This window comes from Colletotrichum fructicola, assembly GCF_000319635.2.
Source record: "Colletotrichum fructicola Nara gc5 chromosome Unknown KSG_Nara_v1_contig08, whole genome shotgun sequence".
In the NCBI taxonomy this organism is placed as follows: Eukaryota; Fungi; Ascomycota; class Sordariomycetes; order Glomerellales; family Glomerellaceae; genus Colletotrichum; species Colletotrichum fructicola.
The window spans coordinates 690196-707533 of record NW_027094058.1 but is presented as its reverse complement, the minus strand read 5'-3'; the positions used below and the strand labels follow the sequence as shown (position 1 = coordinate 707533).

The following is a 17338-nucleotide window of genomic DNA, read 5'->3' as shown; positions in this document are numbered from 1 at the left end:
TGGGAAACGAGCAGAGCTGTTTCCTTGAGGGCGTGAATTCAACAGACCCTCTTAAACGGTGTCCCTAACTTGCGGCACCCCTCTGGGTACCTCGGTGGGCAAAAGTGCCGCCTGTTTGCCACTACCTTCTAGTTTTAAAAGCTGTGAGGGCTCTTTTGATTTTATGGACTATGAGAGATCGTCTGGCTGGGAACGGCTCTGATCATAAGCCCTCCTTTGGCTGAGAAGGGGCTTTCTAGCTGTGAGAACCTCTTAGGCCTCTTCTGGGACCAGTGGCCTCTGCTAGGTTGCTTCTGATCGTGTAATACGTCCTCAGCTCACTGAGGTGTACTGAGGGATGCATTTGAAGAGACACCTTCCCCAATCTGATAGTTGAGATCGAACTTGAAGAGACTTGGAGCATTGTCGAGCGGTCCCGTAGAAGTCTTACCGTTCAGTCTGACGGAAGGCTCCGATAGCAATGGTGCTGCTCAATTTGCACATGTCTCCTTCAGAAACCGCGTGGTTAAAGAGAAGGGGCTCTAGATACTGGACAATACTTCATGTTGCATGCAACGTCAGGCTGCATGTGATCCGGAAGTTCTGAACATCTTCCTGGAATTCTTCAAGCACAACGAGATGATTACCTTCAGGGTTCTGCCTCTGCGATGCGCTATGTTACGTCTATTTTGATTGGACTAAGCCTGTGGCTGCGGTCAACTGATTACGACCCAGTCAGGCTTGATCCGCCCGCCTTTAACAGGGCTGAGAACACGTTGACTCAGGGAGTAATGGATTTATACTAATAGAGTCGTCTCCGACTTGCCACTTTGAGGATCTTTTGGGCTGGTCCATCGTTGGCGCGCGGAAGGTCGCCTGCTGGTATGGCCGCGAAGCGCGGGTTAGCAGGTACTGAGATCTTATCTTACCAATAATTGCAGAAGATAACGATGGTCTAGTTTGTGCTTTCCACTTGGCCATAGAGCATAGCACAGTTGCAACTCTTCGTTGTCTCAAAGAGAACTTCGGGAGCGATATTAATGCACTACACAGAAACAGCAACCGCCCCCCTCTCTTTTATCCCAGCGGTTGGGAAACAACATACGGATCATTGACATCCTTGCAAGGGGAAAAGAGCGAGTATGTTCGCTTACTGTAACACACGAACATGACAAGCAAACTGGACCGCATATTGAAGCACGACAACGTTCAGATGAGACTACCATCTTGGAAGAGATGAAGGCTCACAGAAGTGAAGGCTCACAGAAGACCTTGGCACTGACTGATAGCAAGGGACAAATAGCCTTAGATATTGCTGTTGAACATGAGCAGGAGTCGATCATGGCCACGTTATAATTCTGCGTGTAGATAGACTAAAGGCTTTTTGTGCTGGCCGTTCTGGACGTCACATCACAGTTACTGAGCGCGCCGTTCAATCTCTCGACGCATTTGCTACTCCATATCCTGACATTGCTGAAGCGAGAGTGCGTGTCGAAAAGCAGTTTTGGGCGCTTGAAAGCTAAGCTCAGCCAAACAACAAACGTGGGACGCGCGAAAATCTAGGAGAGCTCAACACACAAAGGGTGACATCGAATTGAATAGAAAACATTAACATCACATCAATACGGAATTTAGGAGATGAATGCGCATAACTGATTCGCTTTGATAATCAGGGTTCACTGTTTTGTCTTAGCCGAACAGCCTTGTGCATATTTCCGCCAACGACTAATCGAACATCTAACACCTCAGGCTACCGTTGCTGTTGCTCAAACAGGTATCTGAATCATTGTGTAAGCTATCAGTTGTGTCAGGAAGGGAAATCTCCCATGTAAAACCATACCGAGATTCAACGAAGATGCCTTCTTGGTGCCGGTGGAATCGGTGCAACGGCAGTTCAAGGTCTTCTTGTCGCCGGCGAGACCGCAGTCGCAGAACTTGAAGGACGGGCTACCGGGACGGCACTGCGGATTGCAAATCACATTGTCAGTCACTTCCGCATCATTGATACTGTCAAGAGGGTTGCGTTCGGTCGTGGGAAATAGCTTACGACAACCTGGCCGCCAACATTGGCGAGACATCTCGTCAGGTCGATATCCGTATCCTCATCGTAGGGCTCGTAGTCGGTGTTTGTGCACTTTGCGCTAAGGGTGGTGGAGAAGTACGACATGCTGTTGCATGTCTTTGAGAAGTCACCAGCGGCGACGAGCTGGACAGCAGCTGCTGCGACCAAGGAGAGAGAAATTTGCATACGCATGGTGAATGAAGGTTGGGTAAATTTAATGAGTGTCTTGGTATGTACAAAGAATAAAAGTGGGCGAAGAGAGAGTGTGTGAATGTCAACTTGATAAGACCGACGAGAGTGCAATCATTAAACAACATGCTTCACAGCTCGCGAGCCATGGAACTAAATATGTTCTCCCAGAAGCTACAAGATCCGGCCGAGTCATTTGGAAGCACTGGATCCCAGAATTAAGGTTCCGACAACAGGTGAATTAGTCGCCGAGTTCCTGAGTCGCGGCCTGGCTCCCCCTGCGGACGGCTTGATCCCGCTCATCGTAAATCAGTAGTCTGGAACCATTACTTCTAATCCATTTGCGATTCCAAGAAAATGAGTCTGCCAAAAATCAAAAGAGAGCCGCTCAACATATGAAACATTCAAGGCTCTTTTTTCCTTGTCTTGCAGACGAACTTGGTCCCCACGCGAGATATTCACATATAGGTTGTTCGTCCGACTGTCCAGAACAACTTAAAGCCTTACCAATCAAGTTGCATCATAAGATCTCCAGTCCCGATTGACTCAGAAGTTAAAGTTGCTCAGTTCATCTATATGAAGTGGACGAGGCGGACTAGTAGGTTAGAGACTGTGGCCAAGCCAGCGAGAGAGCAATGCCCGACTTGACCCATCTCTTTCCGGATTGGCCGAGATGAAACTTGACAGGCTCGTGCTGATAGTGATACACCGCGAATCTGAGGGAAATGGACGAACTATAATAAGCTTTTTGTCAACCGTGTCCGGTGATCCGGGACAGGTGGGGCGGGACAGGAGTTTGGGGCTAGTCGTCTTCATCGATGTACGCGTATTGTGCAGAGGAAGTCCGTGTCTCTCGTTGGAGGGTCAAAAGTAGTCTCTCGCCGCTAGTCGCAGATGGTAAACTATCACGAACCTATGGCTGAACAACATCTGCAGCTTAGGCTTAGTAGGAAACAACAAGTAAAGGCAAACGGGTTTGTATCGAAATTATAATTGTATTTGCATGGTCTATTAGTTTGGAAAACACTTTTTCGTGTGTCTCAAAGGTACTTCTGGTCATGCGTAAAAGTCTTCTCAAATCCGGATAGCTTCATTATCCACCTACTTTCATGTTTCGACTTTCAGCAGGAATTCAATCACTCAGAAAGCCGGCTACATTACTCACTTCCCTGCCGCGCAAACATGTCTCAGCGGAGGTGCCGCAGCTATCTGGTTGGGTGCGGCAAGATTTCGACTGGGGATTGGAACAACTTACAACCCATTGGGATAAGGCAGCTTGCGAGAAGAAACGTTCGTTTGGAGGAGCGCCCAGTAGCGCGGATATCATTGAGTTGAATCTTACACTAATCTTGCACTTCCAATCCGCATCCCCTGAGTTCAATTGCATAGAAACCTGTGCCATGGCGATAGCAAGTGTAAGGGAATTGAGCAATTGAAAACATTTGGCACAGTTCTTAAAAAGCCAAAGACCTTATCATAAACTGCAGTCTCAATGACCACCTCCGTCCGAAAAGCTCGGTGTCGGTAGCTGTTTCGTTCTGGCAAAGAGCTTTCACCAGATACGAAAGATGAAACGGTAACATCCATCCTGACGCTGACCACATCGCCGACGCTATGAGTGTGCTATGGACTGGCCGTATTGGTTCACAACGGAGATGACGATGCCATGTCTCATCCATGGATTAGAAGCTTGGGTGCCTTTTGTTTCACGGGTTTCTAGTATCTGTGCTTGAAATGAGGTGCTTATTGACGTATGCAATGCGACATCTGACATGGAAGAGACACGTGGTCACTGTGTGAACAGAAAAGCAAAGGTGGACTCCTTCAAACCTCCATCTTCTCCAACATTCCTTGATCGCTTCTCTCCCATGGGTACGTCTTCTCAACCGCCCGTATGAGCGCTTCATGATGCGCAGAGCGCGGCTTGACGGATGTCTCAAAGGGCTCCGGATGGCTGACAATTCCACCAAGGAGACTAATCTTTGGCTCGACGACCTGGCCGTCGATGACAGCCTTGCTGATCTCCAATGCTGAAAGAGCCTGGACAATTGTGATGAACAAGGCGTTGTCGGCAAGGACACGGCCAGGACAGATGCGGCGTCCGAAGCCAAAGGCAAATCTGTTAGGATCCATCTCCGGTGTGTTGCCCTCGGTGGATATGAAGCGCTCAGGCTTGAACTCCATAGGCGAATGGTACAACTTGGGATCATGAGTGAAATACCTGTTGTCAGAGGTTCGACAATCAGTTTCTGACTTTTCAATGATCTTCGAAGAAAAGTCTACAAAGAGCACTCACCATATATTTGGCAGAATCACTGATTCCTTGGGGATGTAGTAACCGTTGATGATGTCCTCTTCTGAAGACATATGAGGAATAGACATGGGTACAACGGGCTGCCAACGAAGAAGCTCCATTAGGAGAGCCTCGATGTATGGCAGATTGGGACGATCAGAGAATGTGGGCAAACGGTCTTGCCCAACGACCTGGTCAATCTCAGCTTGAGCTTTTCGCTGCACTTCAGGGTACAGCGACATGGCAAGGAAGAAGCATGCAACTGTAGAGACCGTCTGCAACGAATTAGCATTTGACCTAGTATCCAGCAACCAAGTGCCGTGCACGCCATAAACTTGGGGGCTTACAGTGTCGGCTCCCCCCGCGTAGAGAGAAAGCGCCGTCCATTTCGTGAGGTACTCGTCTTCTGGTTTTTTATCGTGATCGCCACCAAGCAAGTTGCAGGTGATTGACGAGGTGTCTCGTCCGGAGGCCATCTGTTGCTTGGTGAAAGCAAATGGCTTTTCAACGATGACCCTCAGGTCTTCGCGCCATTCCTTGGCAGTCTGCTTCCATCCAGTTCCAGGGAACCACTCCGGGAGATACCGCACTAGACTCCGTCAGCAACGCCCTATGTCTGTCAACCATGTCTGATCTGCTCACTCCAGGGGAAAATGTCGACCATGAAAGTACCAGGGACAGAAGCCTGCCCAAACCCATCCATCGCTTTTTCAATTGCTTCTACAAGGTGATCGGATTTGAACTGGTCCACGTTATAGCCGTAGATCATCTTCAAGACCACCGAAGCAGCCTCCCTTTTTTGGCTCATTAGCATGCTAGTCTAGACTAAGGTGAGCGCCGATGAGCGACTTACTTTCTAATGTGTCCAAAGAGTCCCTGAGGGTTGTTCAAAATATGTAGCAAGAAATGACCAGCCTCCGCCTCCTGTAGATCTTTGTACTGAGCCGCAGCCATGGTGGAGCCAATGGTCATGGCTATGTTCTTGCGATGTTTCCGAAAGCGATCGCCGTACCGAACAAGCCCAAGACTGTGTCCCCAGCCAACTCTATGCCTGTGTTAGCGTCCGGTTGCCATACTTGTGAGGACACAGCTCACATCTCACCGCCGAACAACAAGTGTGGTCTCGACGAGTTCTTCACTGCCCGCTTTTCCAGCATGTCCAAAGCAATGCTGGCATCATTGACGATCACCATCGTTTGGCCAAGCACTGTAATCGAGCTGATGGGGCCTGTGTGAGGTGAAATCAGTCAGACATTGGTCAAGATTATGGGAAAGCCGAATGCAACATGACGGACCGTAGATGTCTTTGTGTTTGATCCAATGCTTTGCCTCGTAATCTCCAGGCTTGGGCAGGTCCAAGAGGTTTCCCACGATTGGGAGCCCCTTGGGACCGGGGGGTAGAGGCGGATGAGGACTGTTTCTGCCTGCCTTCAAGACTTTGCGGATGAGAAGGAAGAAGAAAAAGACGGCTCCAACGCCGAGGGCGAGTGACGAGAGCCCGGCCATGGTCAATTGCTGAACACCAAATTGTACATGCGCAGGCTCGATTGCTAAACTCAAGACAACCAACGGCGCAGTCCACGGACCATGCGCTGTTATATGGTCAACCTGCGGGATGAATACCGATAACATTCAACCCCTCACGGTCTCAATAGGGTCAGCCCTCTGATGCTCCTGGACGTATCAAGACCGATCAACAACGCACCATTTCTCGGCAGACGAGGCTCGAGTCCAACGAAGAAAGAACGCCATGAGTGATCGGCACGAATGTCACCACAGCACAACACATAGTCCTCCATACGAGGCTGGGCCATCACTAATTCCATGCGCAAGCAATATGCACTCTTGATTTCGTCAGGGGTTAAGAACGACTAAAGTTGTCACACGCATCCAATATATGCCCAACCCGGCAACTACATGCAGCTCATTCGCTGCCTTCGCACCCTTTCATATTCTGGAAACGCTTCAAGCCCAATCAAAGAACGCGGATTACAACGGGAACGGTCCGCGGTTCGTCAGCTTACTGCGTTATGTCCGGTTACACAAGGCCGTTGAGCGATATGCAATGCAACCAACCGGTCCGACCCTTTACCCAAATAGCCAACGAGTCGCAATCGACGGCAAAAAATGGCAGAATAGCATATGGAATCTTGGGCTCTTGACGGCGGCGAAAAATTGTTGACGAAGCCTCATTCCGCGTTGATCAATGTGATACGCGTGTGGATGTGTCAACTGAGACATTTATTCCCGGGTTGCCTGTCTTGGCTAGAAGTGTTGTTGTGCCGCATTTTATCCTTATTCGGACAAGGCTCTGACTTGGCAGCTGTAAGGCATTTGTTGAATCAAGTACAATGCATTAGACCGCAGCATGTATGAGCAATCACAGTGAAGTGGAGCATGGAATCTGGATTGGTTTGGAGGTTTGGCAATCACATCTCTTCCGAAGTGGCAAGGTTGTGAGGGTCTGGGAGGTCTCCTTCTCGTCAGTAGTCTCCCATATATCAGGGAAGAAAGTGGGGAATTAGGGTCATTAGTGTATTGATAGTGCAACTGGGACCGTGATGAATTCTTGCGAATTTGTTGCCAGGACCCAGATCAACTCAAGTAGATGTTTTCATGTTCGATCGAAGTAGGACTGGATGAGTGCCTTCATCAAGATCTGAACATTTCCACCAATCAAAGGCACTTCGGCATTATTTCACTTAGTTGGCCTATGAACACTTCAGATCAGGTCCCCGGCTGCAGGTCCCGTGCGACCCACAGTCTTCGGAACGACGCCATGATGAGAGCCTGATTTCGACTTTCCAGAACCGGTTTAATTATTGTGCGCTTCAACGACATTTTGCTATGACTAAATTAGCACGAAGTTCCTTTTATTCCATTCGATAAATTCTGAATGGACAAATTTGTGAATCGAAGACTCTTCAAAGCAACTTGTACAGAGTTACGTTATTGCTTGACCAAATACCCTTGGATCTTGCCTGACACCACACCCGTTCCTCACAATGAGATTCGGATGCATAAATTTCGATGTGCGATCCACCTCAGGTTGATAAAAGAGGACAGACGTTGGTATATATGTGTTTGTCACTGTCTTACAACTAACAGCCCAGACGACGATACGATCTGGGTGCGGGTCTTTAAAGGCCTCCCTTTAGATCTTCACACGAAACGCAACAAAGAGAAACGCTCTATTCATATGCGGTATTTGATAGTTGTTTCTCTCAAACTTCGACCGCGAAGCTCCTATATACTCGATATGCGTATCTTACCTGACAAGTCGCAGGAAAACCTCCCACCGCTAACTAACATATGCAAGTAATCGCAGATAACTCCTCGATCCTTAATAATGAACCATGTTTTACCGAACTCACCTATGACACCTTCATATAATTGCATTTACGTCGCAACAGACTCAAATCTTGACGGCGGCCTCTTTCCGTTATTACCCACTCATGTACGCGTCCCGTGCGCTGCCTGGCTGGTGGTACACAAGCTCGCCGCCCATCAACGCCACACCACTTCGTGGCGTGATCATTCTTCCTGGAAATAACATCCAGGGGCGGTCTTCCAGCGGCAGGTCTTTGAGATCCAGCGGCTCGTCCGTCAGCGCATCTTGAGGCCGGTCGTAGCGCCCCAGGCTCTGCCATGACTCCACGATGAAACTGTCAGCGGTGGCAACAAGGGTATAATCGAGGAGACAGTATTTGCAGTAACCCTTCACTGGCGTTCCCCTCTCTTCAAAAGCAGTTATCAAGTTATAATGGAAACCCAGCGGCGACGAGCTACTGTTGGAGTACCGTCCCCACGAGAGGAACACCAGCCCCCTGAGCGTGTACGTCATGTGTTTACACAATGTATATCCGTCAACGTCTCCGAGCCATAATCCTGTTCGGTCTGATCTTGGCGCGCATCTGGTCGTTTACACCCTGGCGTAAAGGATGAACGTCCCTCTGATGACTTTGGGGGCGATTACTCCTTGCACTCGATTACACCGGCGATGTTCATCCTTCCACTCACATCGGGAGGCTAACGTGTGGCTCTGCAACACCTTGCTGAGTAGTTGACAGTCGACAGCAACCCCGTTATTTTTCATTCTTGTGAGTTTGAGCACCATCTGTATTCGTGAATGATGTATGGGCAAAGCAACCGGTTGCAGTAAGGTTTCCAATCTCGAGGGGACATCCGTAGACTTCATAGCTTGAGACTCAAACGTTGGGCAAGCTTTAGAAATATGGTGAAGCTTCACGCAAAACTCGCAAACCCAATAATGAGGCATTATCCAGGCGAGGCCAGCGAGAAAGACTCTCGCAGCCTTGCTCATGACCCTCGAAGGGCGTTTCAATTCGAAAAGATTATCCCAGTCCTTCATGTCCATGCCGATCACCTTCTTTGCGCGTTTGTAGGTATGAGAAAAGAGAAACTTGTCGTGCCATTCGAAGAATTTGGCGATTTCCAGCAGTATCTCGGTGGAGAGTCTGACGAGTCGCGAGCGCTGGATGTCGATGGTGTTCAAAGGCTCTGCCTGTGCAGTATCGTCGAGTTGCTTCATGATTCAAATGATGTTGTTCGAGTCGATAACAGGGTGAAGCAGTGGGTTTGGCTGATGTAGAGGAAAGAGAATGGAGCATTGTGAGGAGCATCCGCATCGAGATTTTCGCCTTAGATATATGTGGCCATGTACCTGTTTGGATTTAACTCCACAATGCGACTTCAGACCAGTCCCAAGACAATGTTTTATAGCGTGAGGACCTTGGTAACTCATGGAGCAATTCCATCGCCTCACAACTCAGAAAACAAGAAAGATGGAGTGTAGGTAGATAAGCTGGTTCATTAAGGAAATAGCAAAATGTCCATATTACAAAGATAAACAGGCAAGGTACGACCGGTTCCTAGAATCTGCCAGCAAGGTGACGTTGTGAACATTGAGACACCATGAGGCGTGTTGAATAATTCAATATCGTCAACTTGGTTATACCTATCAAGAACGAAATTCTTATGCACCACTGCAGCTAAATCATAATTACATTGAGACAATGAACATCAAGCTGTACTGTAAGGAAACTACCATCAAGAATTGACAGAGATACCTGTAGTTTGCGAAGATGATGCTAGCGACGAACCGAAAGACAAATTCATCTCAGCGAGGTTCAGGGCCCAATCAGTCATAGAAATCGCCAAGATTCCCTCTATTTCGTACCAGTACTTCCTCGGACATAGTTGTCGTTTTGTGCTGCGCAGTTCAAATACCTACAATTGCAATATGCGCGAGATCATACAGTGTCGTTGATGACTTGAATGCAATCCGTCCTCCAGGACGCCTGCCCTGGAATATTTCCGACCCTCCATCAAATCCGTGATGCGTGAAATTCTATCACTGTCTCCGTCTAGATGGCCATGATCTCGGCGCTCATCGCCTTCCACTAAAAGGCGAAAAGACCAGGCGTTCAAGGCTCCAGTACCAACATCTCAACCCACTTTGCTAGCAATACCACACTCAACATCATTTGACTTGGTGAATCATCATTGGTGAATGCCAGTGCTGGCGAGCTGCGACACTCAAAAGCCGTTGCGAAGCTTTCAAGCTTGCATATTGCTCTTATATATTCCATCATCATTCGTCGCGTAGTACCACACCACCAGCTGAATGTAATAAAATACGCTGTTAGTACAGAGTAACCAGCTTAGTTAACAAACGCAGAATACGCGAAGTTTCGTTATTAGACATATCGTTCACGTGAAGCAGCACAGTTCCCACAGAAGCACTGATAACGGTCCAGGGGGCTATGCCGCCTATCATCACCTCACCATCCTTAACTCTCCTGAACATCTCTATCGTTTAGATCCCCCGCGTACCAGTGCCGTCGCAAGTCCTCCTTTCGTTTCCACTGAGCATCGCCATCACAAGGTTACATACATACACTCGATCTCCCGACTCACCGAACACAGCCTCTCATGATTGTCACCTCAGAATCTGGATCAACGCCAACCGAACCGGACTCGTGATCTTCGATCTGGTAAGAACCAAGCTCACGATGCCAACTTCCGGGAAGATCAATAAAAAGGTAGCTTCCTCCCTCCCTCCCAAACAAATTTAGAAACATATCACCCTCTCTCCCGGTCACCACAGCAATGTCACCCGCGGACGCCTCCTTTCCCAAGAACCCATCGCCGATCACACGGGAGAAGCTTCGATGGGGCCGCCGAAATGAAGGGAAATTCCCCGACCAGATCCACTGCACCCGTCACCCATCACACACCCGCCTGCCAGCAAAGGCCCCGTTCCATCACTGGCACCTATCGGCAAAAAAAAAAAAAAAAAAAAAAAGCACCTGCTGCCCGCTGCAGCCACGGGGGGCTCGAAAGAGAGAGAGTCATCGTGAACCAAGCCTTACCGACTGCCAGCGCAAGGGGACCATGTCAGGTTGGGCTGCGATGGGAAATTGGGGCCCAAAGAGCTCCTCGCTCGCTCTGGCCCTGTCACCGTCACGATGGATGTTGTCCGTGTTCTTTCTTGCCCTTGCGGCTCTTGCCTGTCGCTCATCAAACACTTTGCTCGTCTACAAGACTTCCCTCCCTCCCCCCTAGACCCGGAAAACATGACCTGTCACATTCGGTTCTGCATCCCCGCCCCGGTCACCAAAGAGAGTTTCGTAGGGGAGCGGGAGAGGGGGCCACGAAAATTCTCACGATGGCTTCATCTCTGTCCGATTCTCAGGACGCGCACACCGCCCGTGATAACACACCACACTGACCGGTGTGCCCGACAAGACACATGCCCAGCGAGAAACAGGCCGGCAACCAAGGGGTTTTTTAACAGGGCACAAATTCAAAAAGAAATGAGAGAGGAACCTGCCATGACACAGCCCCTCGCCCGCAGCCCAGCAACCGCTCTCTACGACGAAGCGCCATGGAATAAGAGTTCACGATGCCATGGCACACACACACATACCTACCCCCCTGGCCTTTAAGCCGACCTCGAAAAAAAAAGAATTCCTGAAAAAGAAAAAGCATAATGTTTCTGGATATCAGGCCCAGTGGAGCCGCCACCCAAAACCGCGCCGGCATCACGGCCAACATCCCGCGGCCGGCCGCGTGGGGGTCCCAAAGTCCCATCGCCCGAGGGGGGGCATTTAGGGGTGAGTGCAGGGCATGGTATGGTAGGGGGTGGCAGATTGAGCCCGCCCACGTGTCATGACGGACAAGCATAACCGCCGGACCCTTGCGCTTGCAGCTGTGCACTACCTACCTACCCTTTTGTGAGCCTCTCTCCCTGGACCTGGACTGAATTATTTAGATTCAGCTGTTGCACGCAGCGACTTGCCTGATATCACGTATCGAGCGGACAAAACGGGCAGTTGATATCGGCGTGAGGTTGTAGGCATTGATCAAACGCTAGGTCTGCAAATGCGCGATGCGAACTCGACGCGCGTTGGAGGCGTTTGATCTTGATTTTTTCACATGTGAACACGAACAAGTTATGGTGTTACTGACAAACGCTGCATCGAACGGCGCGCCGTCAGGTTTTTCCAAAACGCGAGAAACCAAGTCAGAAAGGGGCCGAGTCAGTATTCTTGATAGAAAAGGACCGTCTAGAATGGCAAGCAAAACATTCTTCCGGCTAGCTACTGTAGTGACATCTCACGCCTCTCAGCATGCGTCATGAAAAAAACCGCCTCAGCTTCCCGTTTCACAATTCGCAGGCTTGATGAAAATGACATGCCATCCAATGCACCAGGAAGAAAGCTTAAACCAGGACACGCAACACGCGAGGGATCTGGCATCTTACGAAGAAAGAAGGTACAGAGGATAGATATCCGTCCGTGCAGACCGTACTGTGCTCCCGCGGCGCGCGTCATGCATGAAGCTTGTTCAACCTCCCTCCATCCCAACCCGAGACGTCGGGCAGAAAAAATAAAGCGTAATGGATGAACAAGAAACATTGGACGTGAATCAGACAGCGTAAATTCTAGACCGTCCTTCGAACCGGCTGCAACTTCCGTGGGAAGCTTCTGCGCCGCCCCGGCACGGGAGAGGAGGACGCAATGTGGCCCCGATACCGACGTTGTTTCGACGGACTGTGGTCGGCATGAGATTTGGGATGTTTTGGACGATTAGATGAGAAAAACAGTCTCATTGTTTTTATTTTTGGCTATTTGTTTTCTTGCCAGAGATTTTTGGAATTCGGGTTTTGTGCGGACCCTCCTTCTTTTTGCCATTATCTGTGTCGCGGCTCTCTTACTTGTTGCGATGACAGTGGTATGTGAGAATTTGGCCGAACAGGGGAAGAAAAAGGAAAAGTCGCAGGCCCCGGCTCTTTTGCTTTAACCCACCCCTTCCATGTCCTCAAACCGCCCCTGTCGAAAGTTTGGACATCCCATGCGCACATCACGACCGGGCTGAGATTGGCAGCTGCGCAGGGTTTATCTTAAAAAAAATAAAGGGTGCGTGAGTGTGTGTGTGGTTCATTTCTCCTTTGGCTGAACGTGGTGGAGCGCGCGAGCGGGAACGAGCGCAGCGAGTCCTTGGGGGCGGGATGGCCGGTATGAAATTTTGATATTGGATGGATCCCGCTCTTGTTGGAATTTGAAAAACTTCACGATCATGAGGACAGGCAGAAGAGTCATCTCAGTGTTTTCCCACCTCCCCAAATTGCGATGTGAGAAAGAGGCAGTTGGAAGCCCTCTGGGATCCGTTTGTGGTGTCACCTCTTCACACTTGAGAGCGAGAGAGGGACCCCCTTCCTGTGTGGTAAGGGCTCTTGCAACCGCAGATATGCATCCTCTTCGGCTCTCCGTACCGAATGCAGCTTAATGGATGTTTTGACACTTCAGCGAAGCGGAGAGGGGGAGGAAGAGAGAGAAGGCTGGATGGGAATTGGGGCCCCGGGGGCGAAAAAGTGGTGGGCTAGAAAGCCTAGAAAGTGGTGAATCTCCATTGTGATGGTGGAGGCTGCGCGTTCCCGCGTCTATCGTGACCTGAAAGATGGATGTGAGAGGGAGAAATTATGGAGTTTGAGACTCGGGACTTCCCAATTAGGCAACCCGAGGGGTGAGGGAGGGGTTGAAGGGAGGACGAGGGGCACGGCCGCCGGAGGATGTGATATTTTTTGTCCATCACACGGATGAGCGAGACATCCAGCTGGAACGGTCGATAAATCCACTCCTCGGTGGATTTCTCTCTTTCGCTCTTGGGCACGGGTACGCGGGTAAAGGATCTTACTGGTATCTCCGGGTTGGTGGTTTTTTGTATCAGCTTTCTCGGGCTGCGGTCGCGGAGTTTTGGAGAAACTTTTGGAGACGATGGGGACCGCGATGAGGGGAACCACTTTAACAGTTGAGGCTCAGGAAGACTAGCGTTCTAGAACTGCCCTTTTTTGAGACCGGCGAGTAGTTCGAAACTGTTTTGGGAAGAGGTTGAGGAGAGGGGACATCCCTGGGGGGCTTGTGCGAGATGAGTCCGTTAGAACCGTGACGGTTTTGAGGTCGATGGTTGGTTAGAATCTCCTGCTACTCTCAAAGAAAAGAGTCCGGCTCCGGTGTCCCGGGCGGCACGGGAGGGCGACGGAACTTTGATGGTTGGCGTTTGGATGAGATTGGGCGCAATTTAGGACGTTGGTGGCGGCATTGATTGATGGCCCCGACACGGCCGCAGCGTGCACCGCACCGCACCGACCGGCGGGCGCATGGACGGGTGCCAGCGGGTAGCTCAATGTTTGGATAGGGGGGATAGGGATGAACAAGACGCTGTTGTTCACTGCCTCGCTCAGGATAGAAACATCGTGGACGAGAAATACGGGCGTTACGCGTTTCTTTCTCTTGGGTGAAGGTATGATGGAAATGTGGTCCGGTCAAGATCGTATCAGGGACGGCGGGATGACACGCGGCGGTAGGTTCCCGGGTGTCTTTCCGGTAGGGAGAGACGGTGGGGGGTCGTATTGTAGCGAAGCAGCGAATGTGATTTTCATCAAGAGAGTGAACTCAATGTCGGATCACCATTTCCCTGGTTTCTGACAGCGCGCCCGTTCATGTGATAGTGGGGGTCGTGTTACGTCGTTGAGCATGTTTGTAGCGGTGTCGTCGTCGACGTCGTTGTCCAGTGAGACACGTCGTGCAGAGCCTCGATTGCTTAGTGCCCCCGAAGAACCGAACGGCGGTGTTTCGCTGTCACAGCCGATTACGCGAAACGCTCGATTCGGGCGTTGACGCTGACGCAGAGACAGCGACTGGTGAAAGTGAAAACAGGTTGGCGGGTGTCTGGACAGACGGGTGGGTGGTGCTACGTCATGTCTCGCAGCGCCATCGCGCCGCGCCCGCCGCCGCAGCAAGTCGCAGGTCGCAGGTCGCAGGCGGGAAGCAAGGCAAGGCAAGATTTGTGCTGTCTTGTTCGCTACCGCCGCACCGGTGGTTCGGGACCCGACCAGGAGCAGCGGTTCAGACGCGCGAGCGAGAGAAGAAAGGGTGTGTAAGGAGGGAATGGGCAGGCTTCAGCGGTCCCTCTCGCCAGGTTCCGTTGTTCGGATGTTGGGCCCGGGAGACTCAGATCGGCTGCGCCACCAGGGCACCCCCCTCCCCCTGGGCCCTTGGATTTGGCAGGGGCAGGAATGGGCCAGGGGACTGCCCTGATTGAGAGGTTGAAGGGCCCTGAAGCTAGCAGGGGATGGGCATGCGATTAGCAGATGACAATTTGGAGGGTTTGTTTTGTGAGCGAGGGACTGAATTTCTGCAGCGGTGTTCTGATGTGCGCTGAGGTGAGTGAGACGGGACGGGCGGGATGATACTATGACACATGGCGGTCAAATTTCGATGGCCGATTATGTGTGATTAGGATCAAAAAGGCCATGACTGAGCCTCATGCGTGAGTGGCGTAAAGTGTGAAAAACTCAGGGGGATACCGAAGAGAAAAAATCCAGCGAAAAATTGTCGACAGGAATGAGCCAAGGAGCGGATGGCGAACATGTCGTTATCTGAATCGGCCCTACGGGACAGCGATTTGCATGCGAGATGGCATCTAGTGTATCAGTCAATATCTGCTATCTGAGGTAGGGCAGCCGCCGACCGGGTGCTTCACACCCTCTTTTGGGCGGCTTTAGCCTCAAAAGAGCGTGCCATCCACACACCACACCCCCCTTTCCGCCGGTGACGGGTTGAGCTAGCAGCGGGAGCCACTGTGAACGGCGTAGGATAGCGCAGTCAGATAGATCCCGCCGGCGCGGTCGGTTTGTTGAGGGAACCACGGACACCGACCGCGAACATGGGAGTCTGGAAGAGTTGGGACGGACTGGCTTGGATTTGGCTTGGCTCTTTGGTAGAGTTTTCTGTTGCGCCGACAGGGCTACCGTAGTTTGGGAATAAGTGGGAGGGAGCTCTGGGCGCGGTTTGACGAGTTTTTCTTGCTGTTGCGGCGAAGAGTGTTTGTAATGGTGTTTGGGCCGGCCATTGGCTACCGGTCGGCGGTTTCTTCAAGAGCGCATACTACGCAGTACAGAGGCGAGAGCTCTCAGCTCGGGGCCTCGGACGGCTGTGTCGTCGGGGACCCCTTCGTGTCGCATTGCGGATGGACCTTGGGTGAGCTATCTTGAGGTCAGAATAATAGGTAATTGATTTGTTCACCTCACCTTGGATGTATCGGCGATTGGCAGTGCCAGCTCAGGCCACGATCTCTCTTGGTCTCGATCTCGTATTGTTTCGTCCTACTCATCTCTTCTGTGTCCTGTGGCCTGAAGGTCGGGCTAGTTCACCTCAGGTGAGGGCAGACGCCAACACCAACAGCAGACCGACCTTCGATACGGGCGATAACGCACGACATGGAATTCCACCGCATGTCTTGGTCGAGGCACGTGTACGCCGAGACGGCAGCGCGAGTAGGGGGTGACGGTCTGCAGCGCAGGCAAGAAATGGCAATGATGGGCACCGTAGCGCGGACAGCTCAGCAGAGCTACTGCTTGGCTCAGCGCAGGGTGTTCTGATGGCATGGGGGTCAACCGTCACGGTGAGTGAGTGCCCGTGGACAATCAATCCAATGTGCAGTGCGTGTGTTTGGCAGACGGGAGTCGGGATGGGTGATGGCGGCATGGCATGGCATTGCATGGCATGTTGGTGGGAAGAAGAGGAGGAGGGGTGTCTATTGGAAAGAACTGTGAACCTGTGAAGGCGCTGAGACAGGCACAGAGGCAAGGTACGTACATCCGGAAGAAAGGTACGTGCCTTACTTCGGAAGAGAGTTGGTCGATGCAGGGGCGCCGTTCGCCGTGACAGCAACCACTTCAGTGCTCTCACAGGCTACTGCCAGGCCAAGGGAAACCGCCGTGAATCAAGCCGTCCACTGCTTGAAGGCGTCTCCCAACGTGATAGGCGTCGTCGATAGGGGTTTCTGCGGCTGGTTCCACTGTTTCCTCCTTCTAGCGGCAAGGGAAAACCTTATACACCAGCACTTGCCTCCCTCCATCAGGTATTGCCTCTTGTTCTGTCCGCCCAGTCCAGTCATTGCCTCTTGTCCCAAGCTGTTTAATCAGCAAATGTATCTATGTACCGATGTACCGATGTACCCAGGTATCTTTATTCAATATCTGTTCCTGCCACAAACAATGCACACTGCACACACAAATGGACATCCATACCAGATACACACCACACCACAGATAACCAGACACATACACAGCAAAGTTCAACCACCATCGTCGACTTGCTCACTCGCTCCACTTCTCTCTGACGACTGCTGTGGACCCTCGTGTTTTTTTCACTCTTGCCTTCGCCTTTCTTCCTCACACTTTGTGATTCCTGACCTCTGGGACCCGCCAGCCGCTCCTAGTCACC

The 17338-nt window shown here is 51.1% G+C and overlaps 2 protein-coding genes across 2 annotated transcripts; both read right to left on the bottom strand.

Annotated features, from left to right (window-relative positions):
• Positions 1 to 1716: 1716 nt before the first annotated feature.
• CGGC5_v013222 (uncharacterized protein) lies at positions 1717 to 2233 on the bottom strand (the record flags this gene model as incomplete). Its single annotated transcript, XM_032021599.1, has 3 exons — positions 1717 to 1757; positions 1820 to 1940; positions 2027 to 2233. 3 exons carry the CDS (start codon positions 2231 to 2233, stop codon positions 1717 to 1719), a joined length of 369 nt encoding a protein of 122 aa, XP_031881409.1.
• A 1821-nt stretch (positions 2234 to 4054) lies between these two features.
• Positions 4055 to 6029, bottom strand: CGGC5_v013221 (Multifunctional cytochrome P450 monooxygenase; the record flags this gene model as incomplete). Its single annotated transcript, XM_032021598.1, has 7 exons — positions 4055 to 4451; positions 4527 to 4798; positions 4871 to 5112; positions 5166 to 5317; positions 5377 to 5568; positions 5619 to 5751; positions 5819 to 6029. 7 exons carry the CDS (start codon positions 6027 to 6029, stop codon positions 4055 to 4057), a joined length of 1599 nt encoding a protein of 532 aa, XP_031881410.1.
• Between the last annotated feature and the right edge of the window lie 11309 nt (positions 6030 to 17338).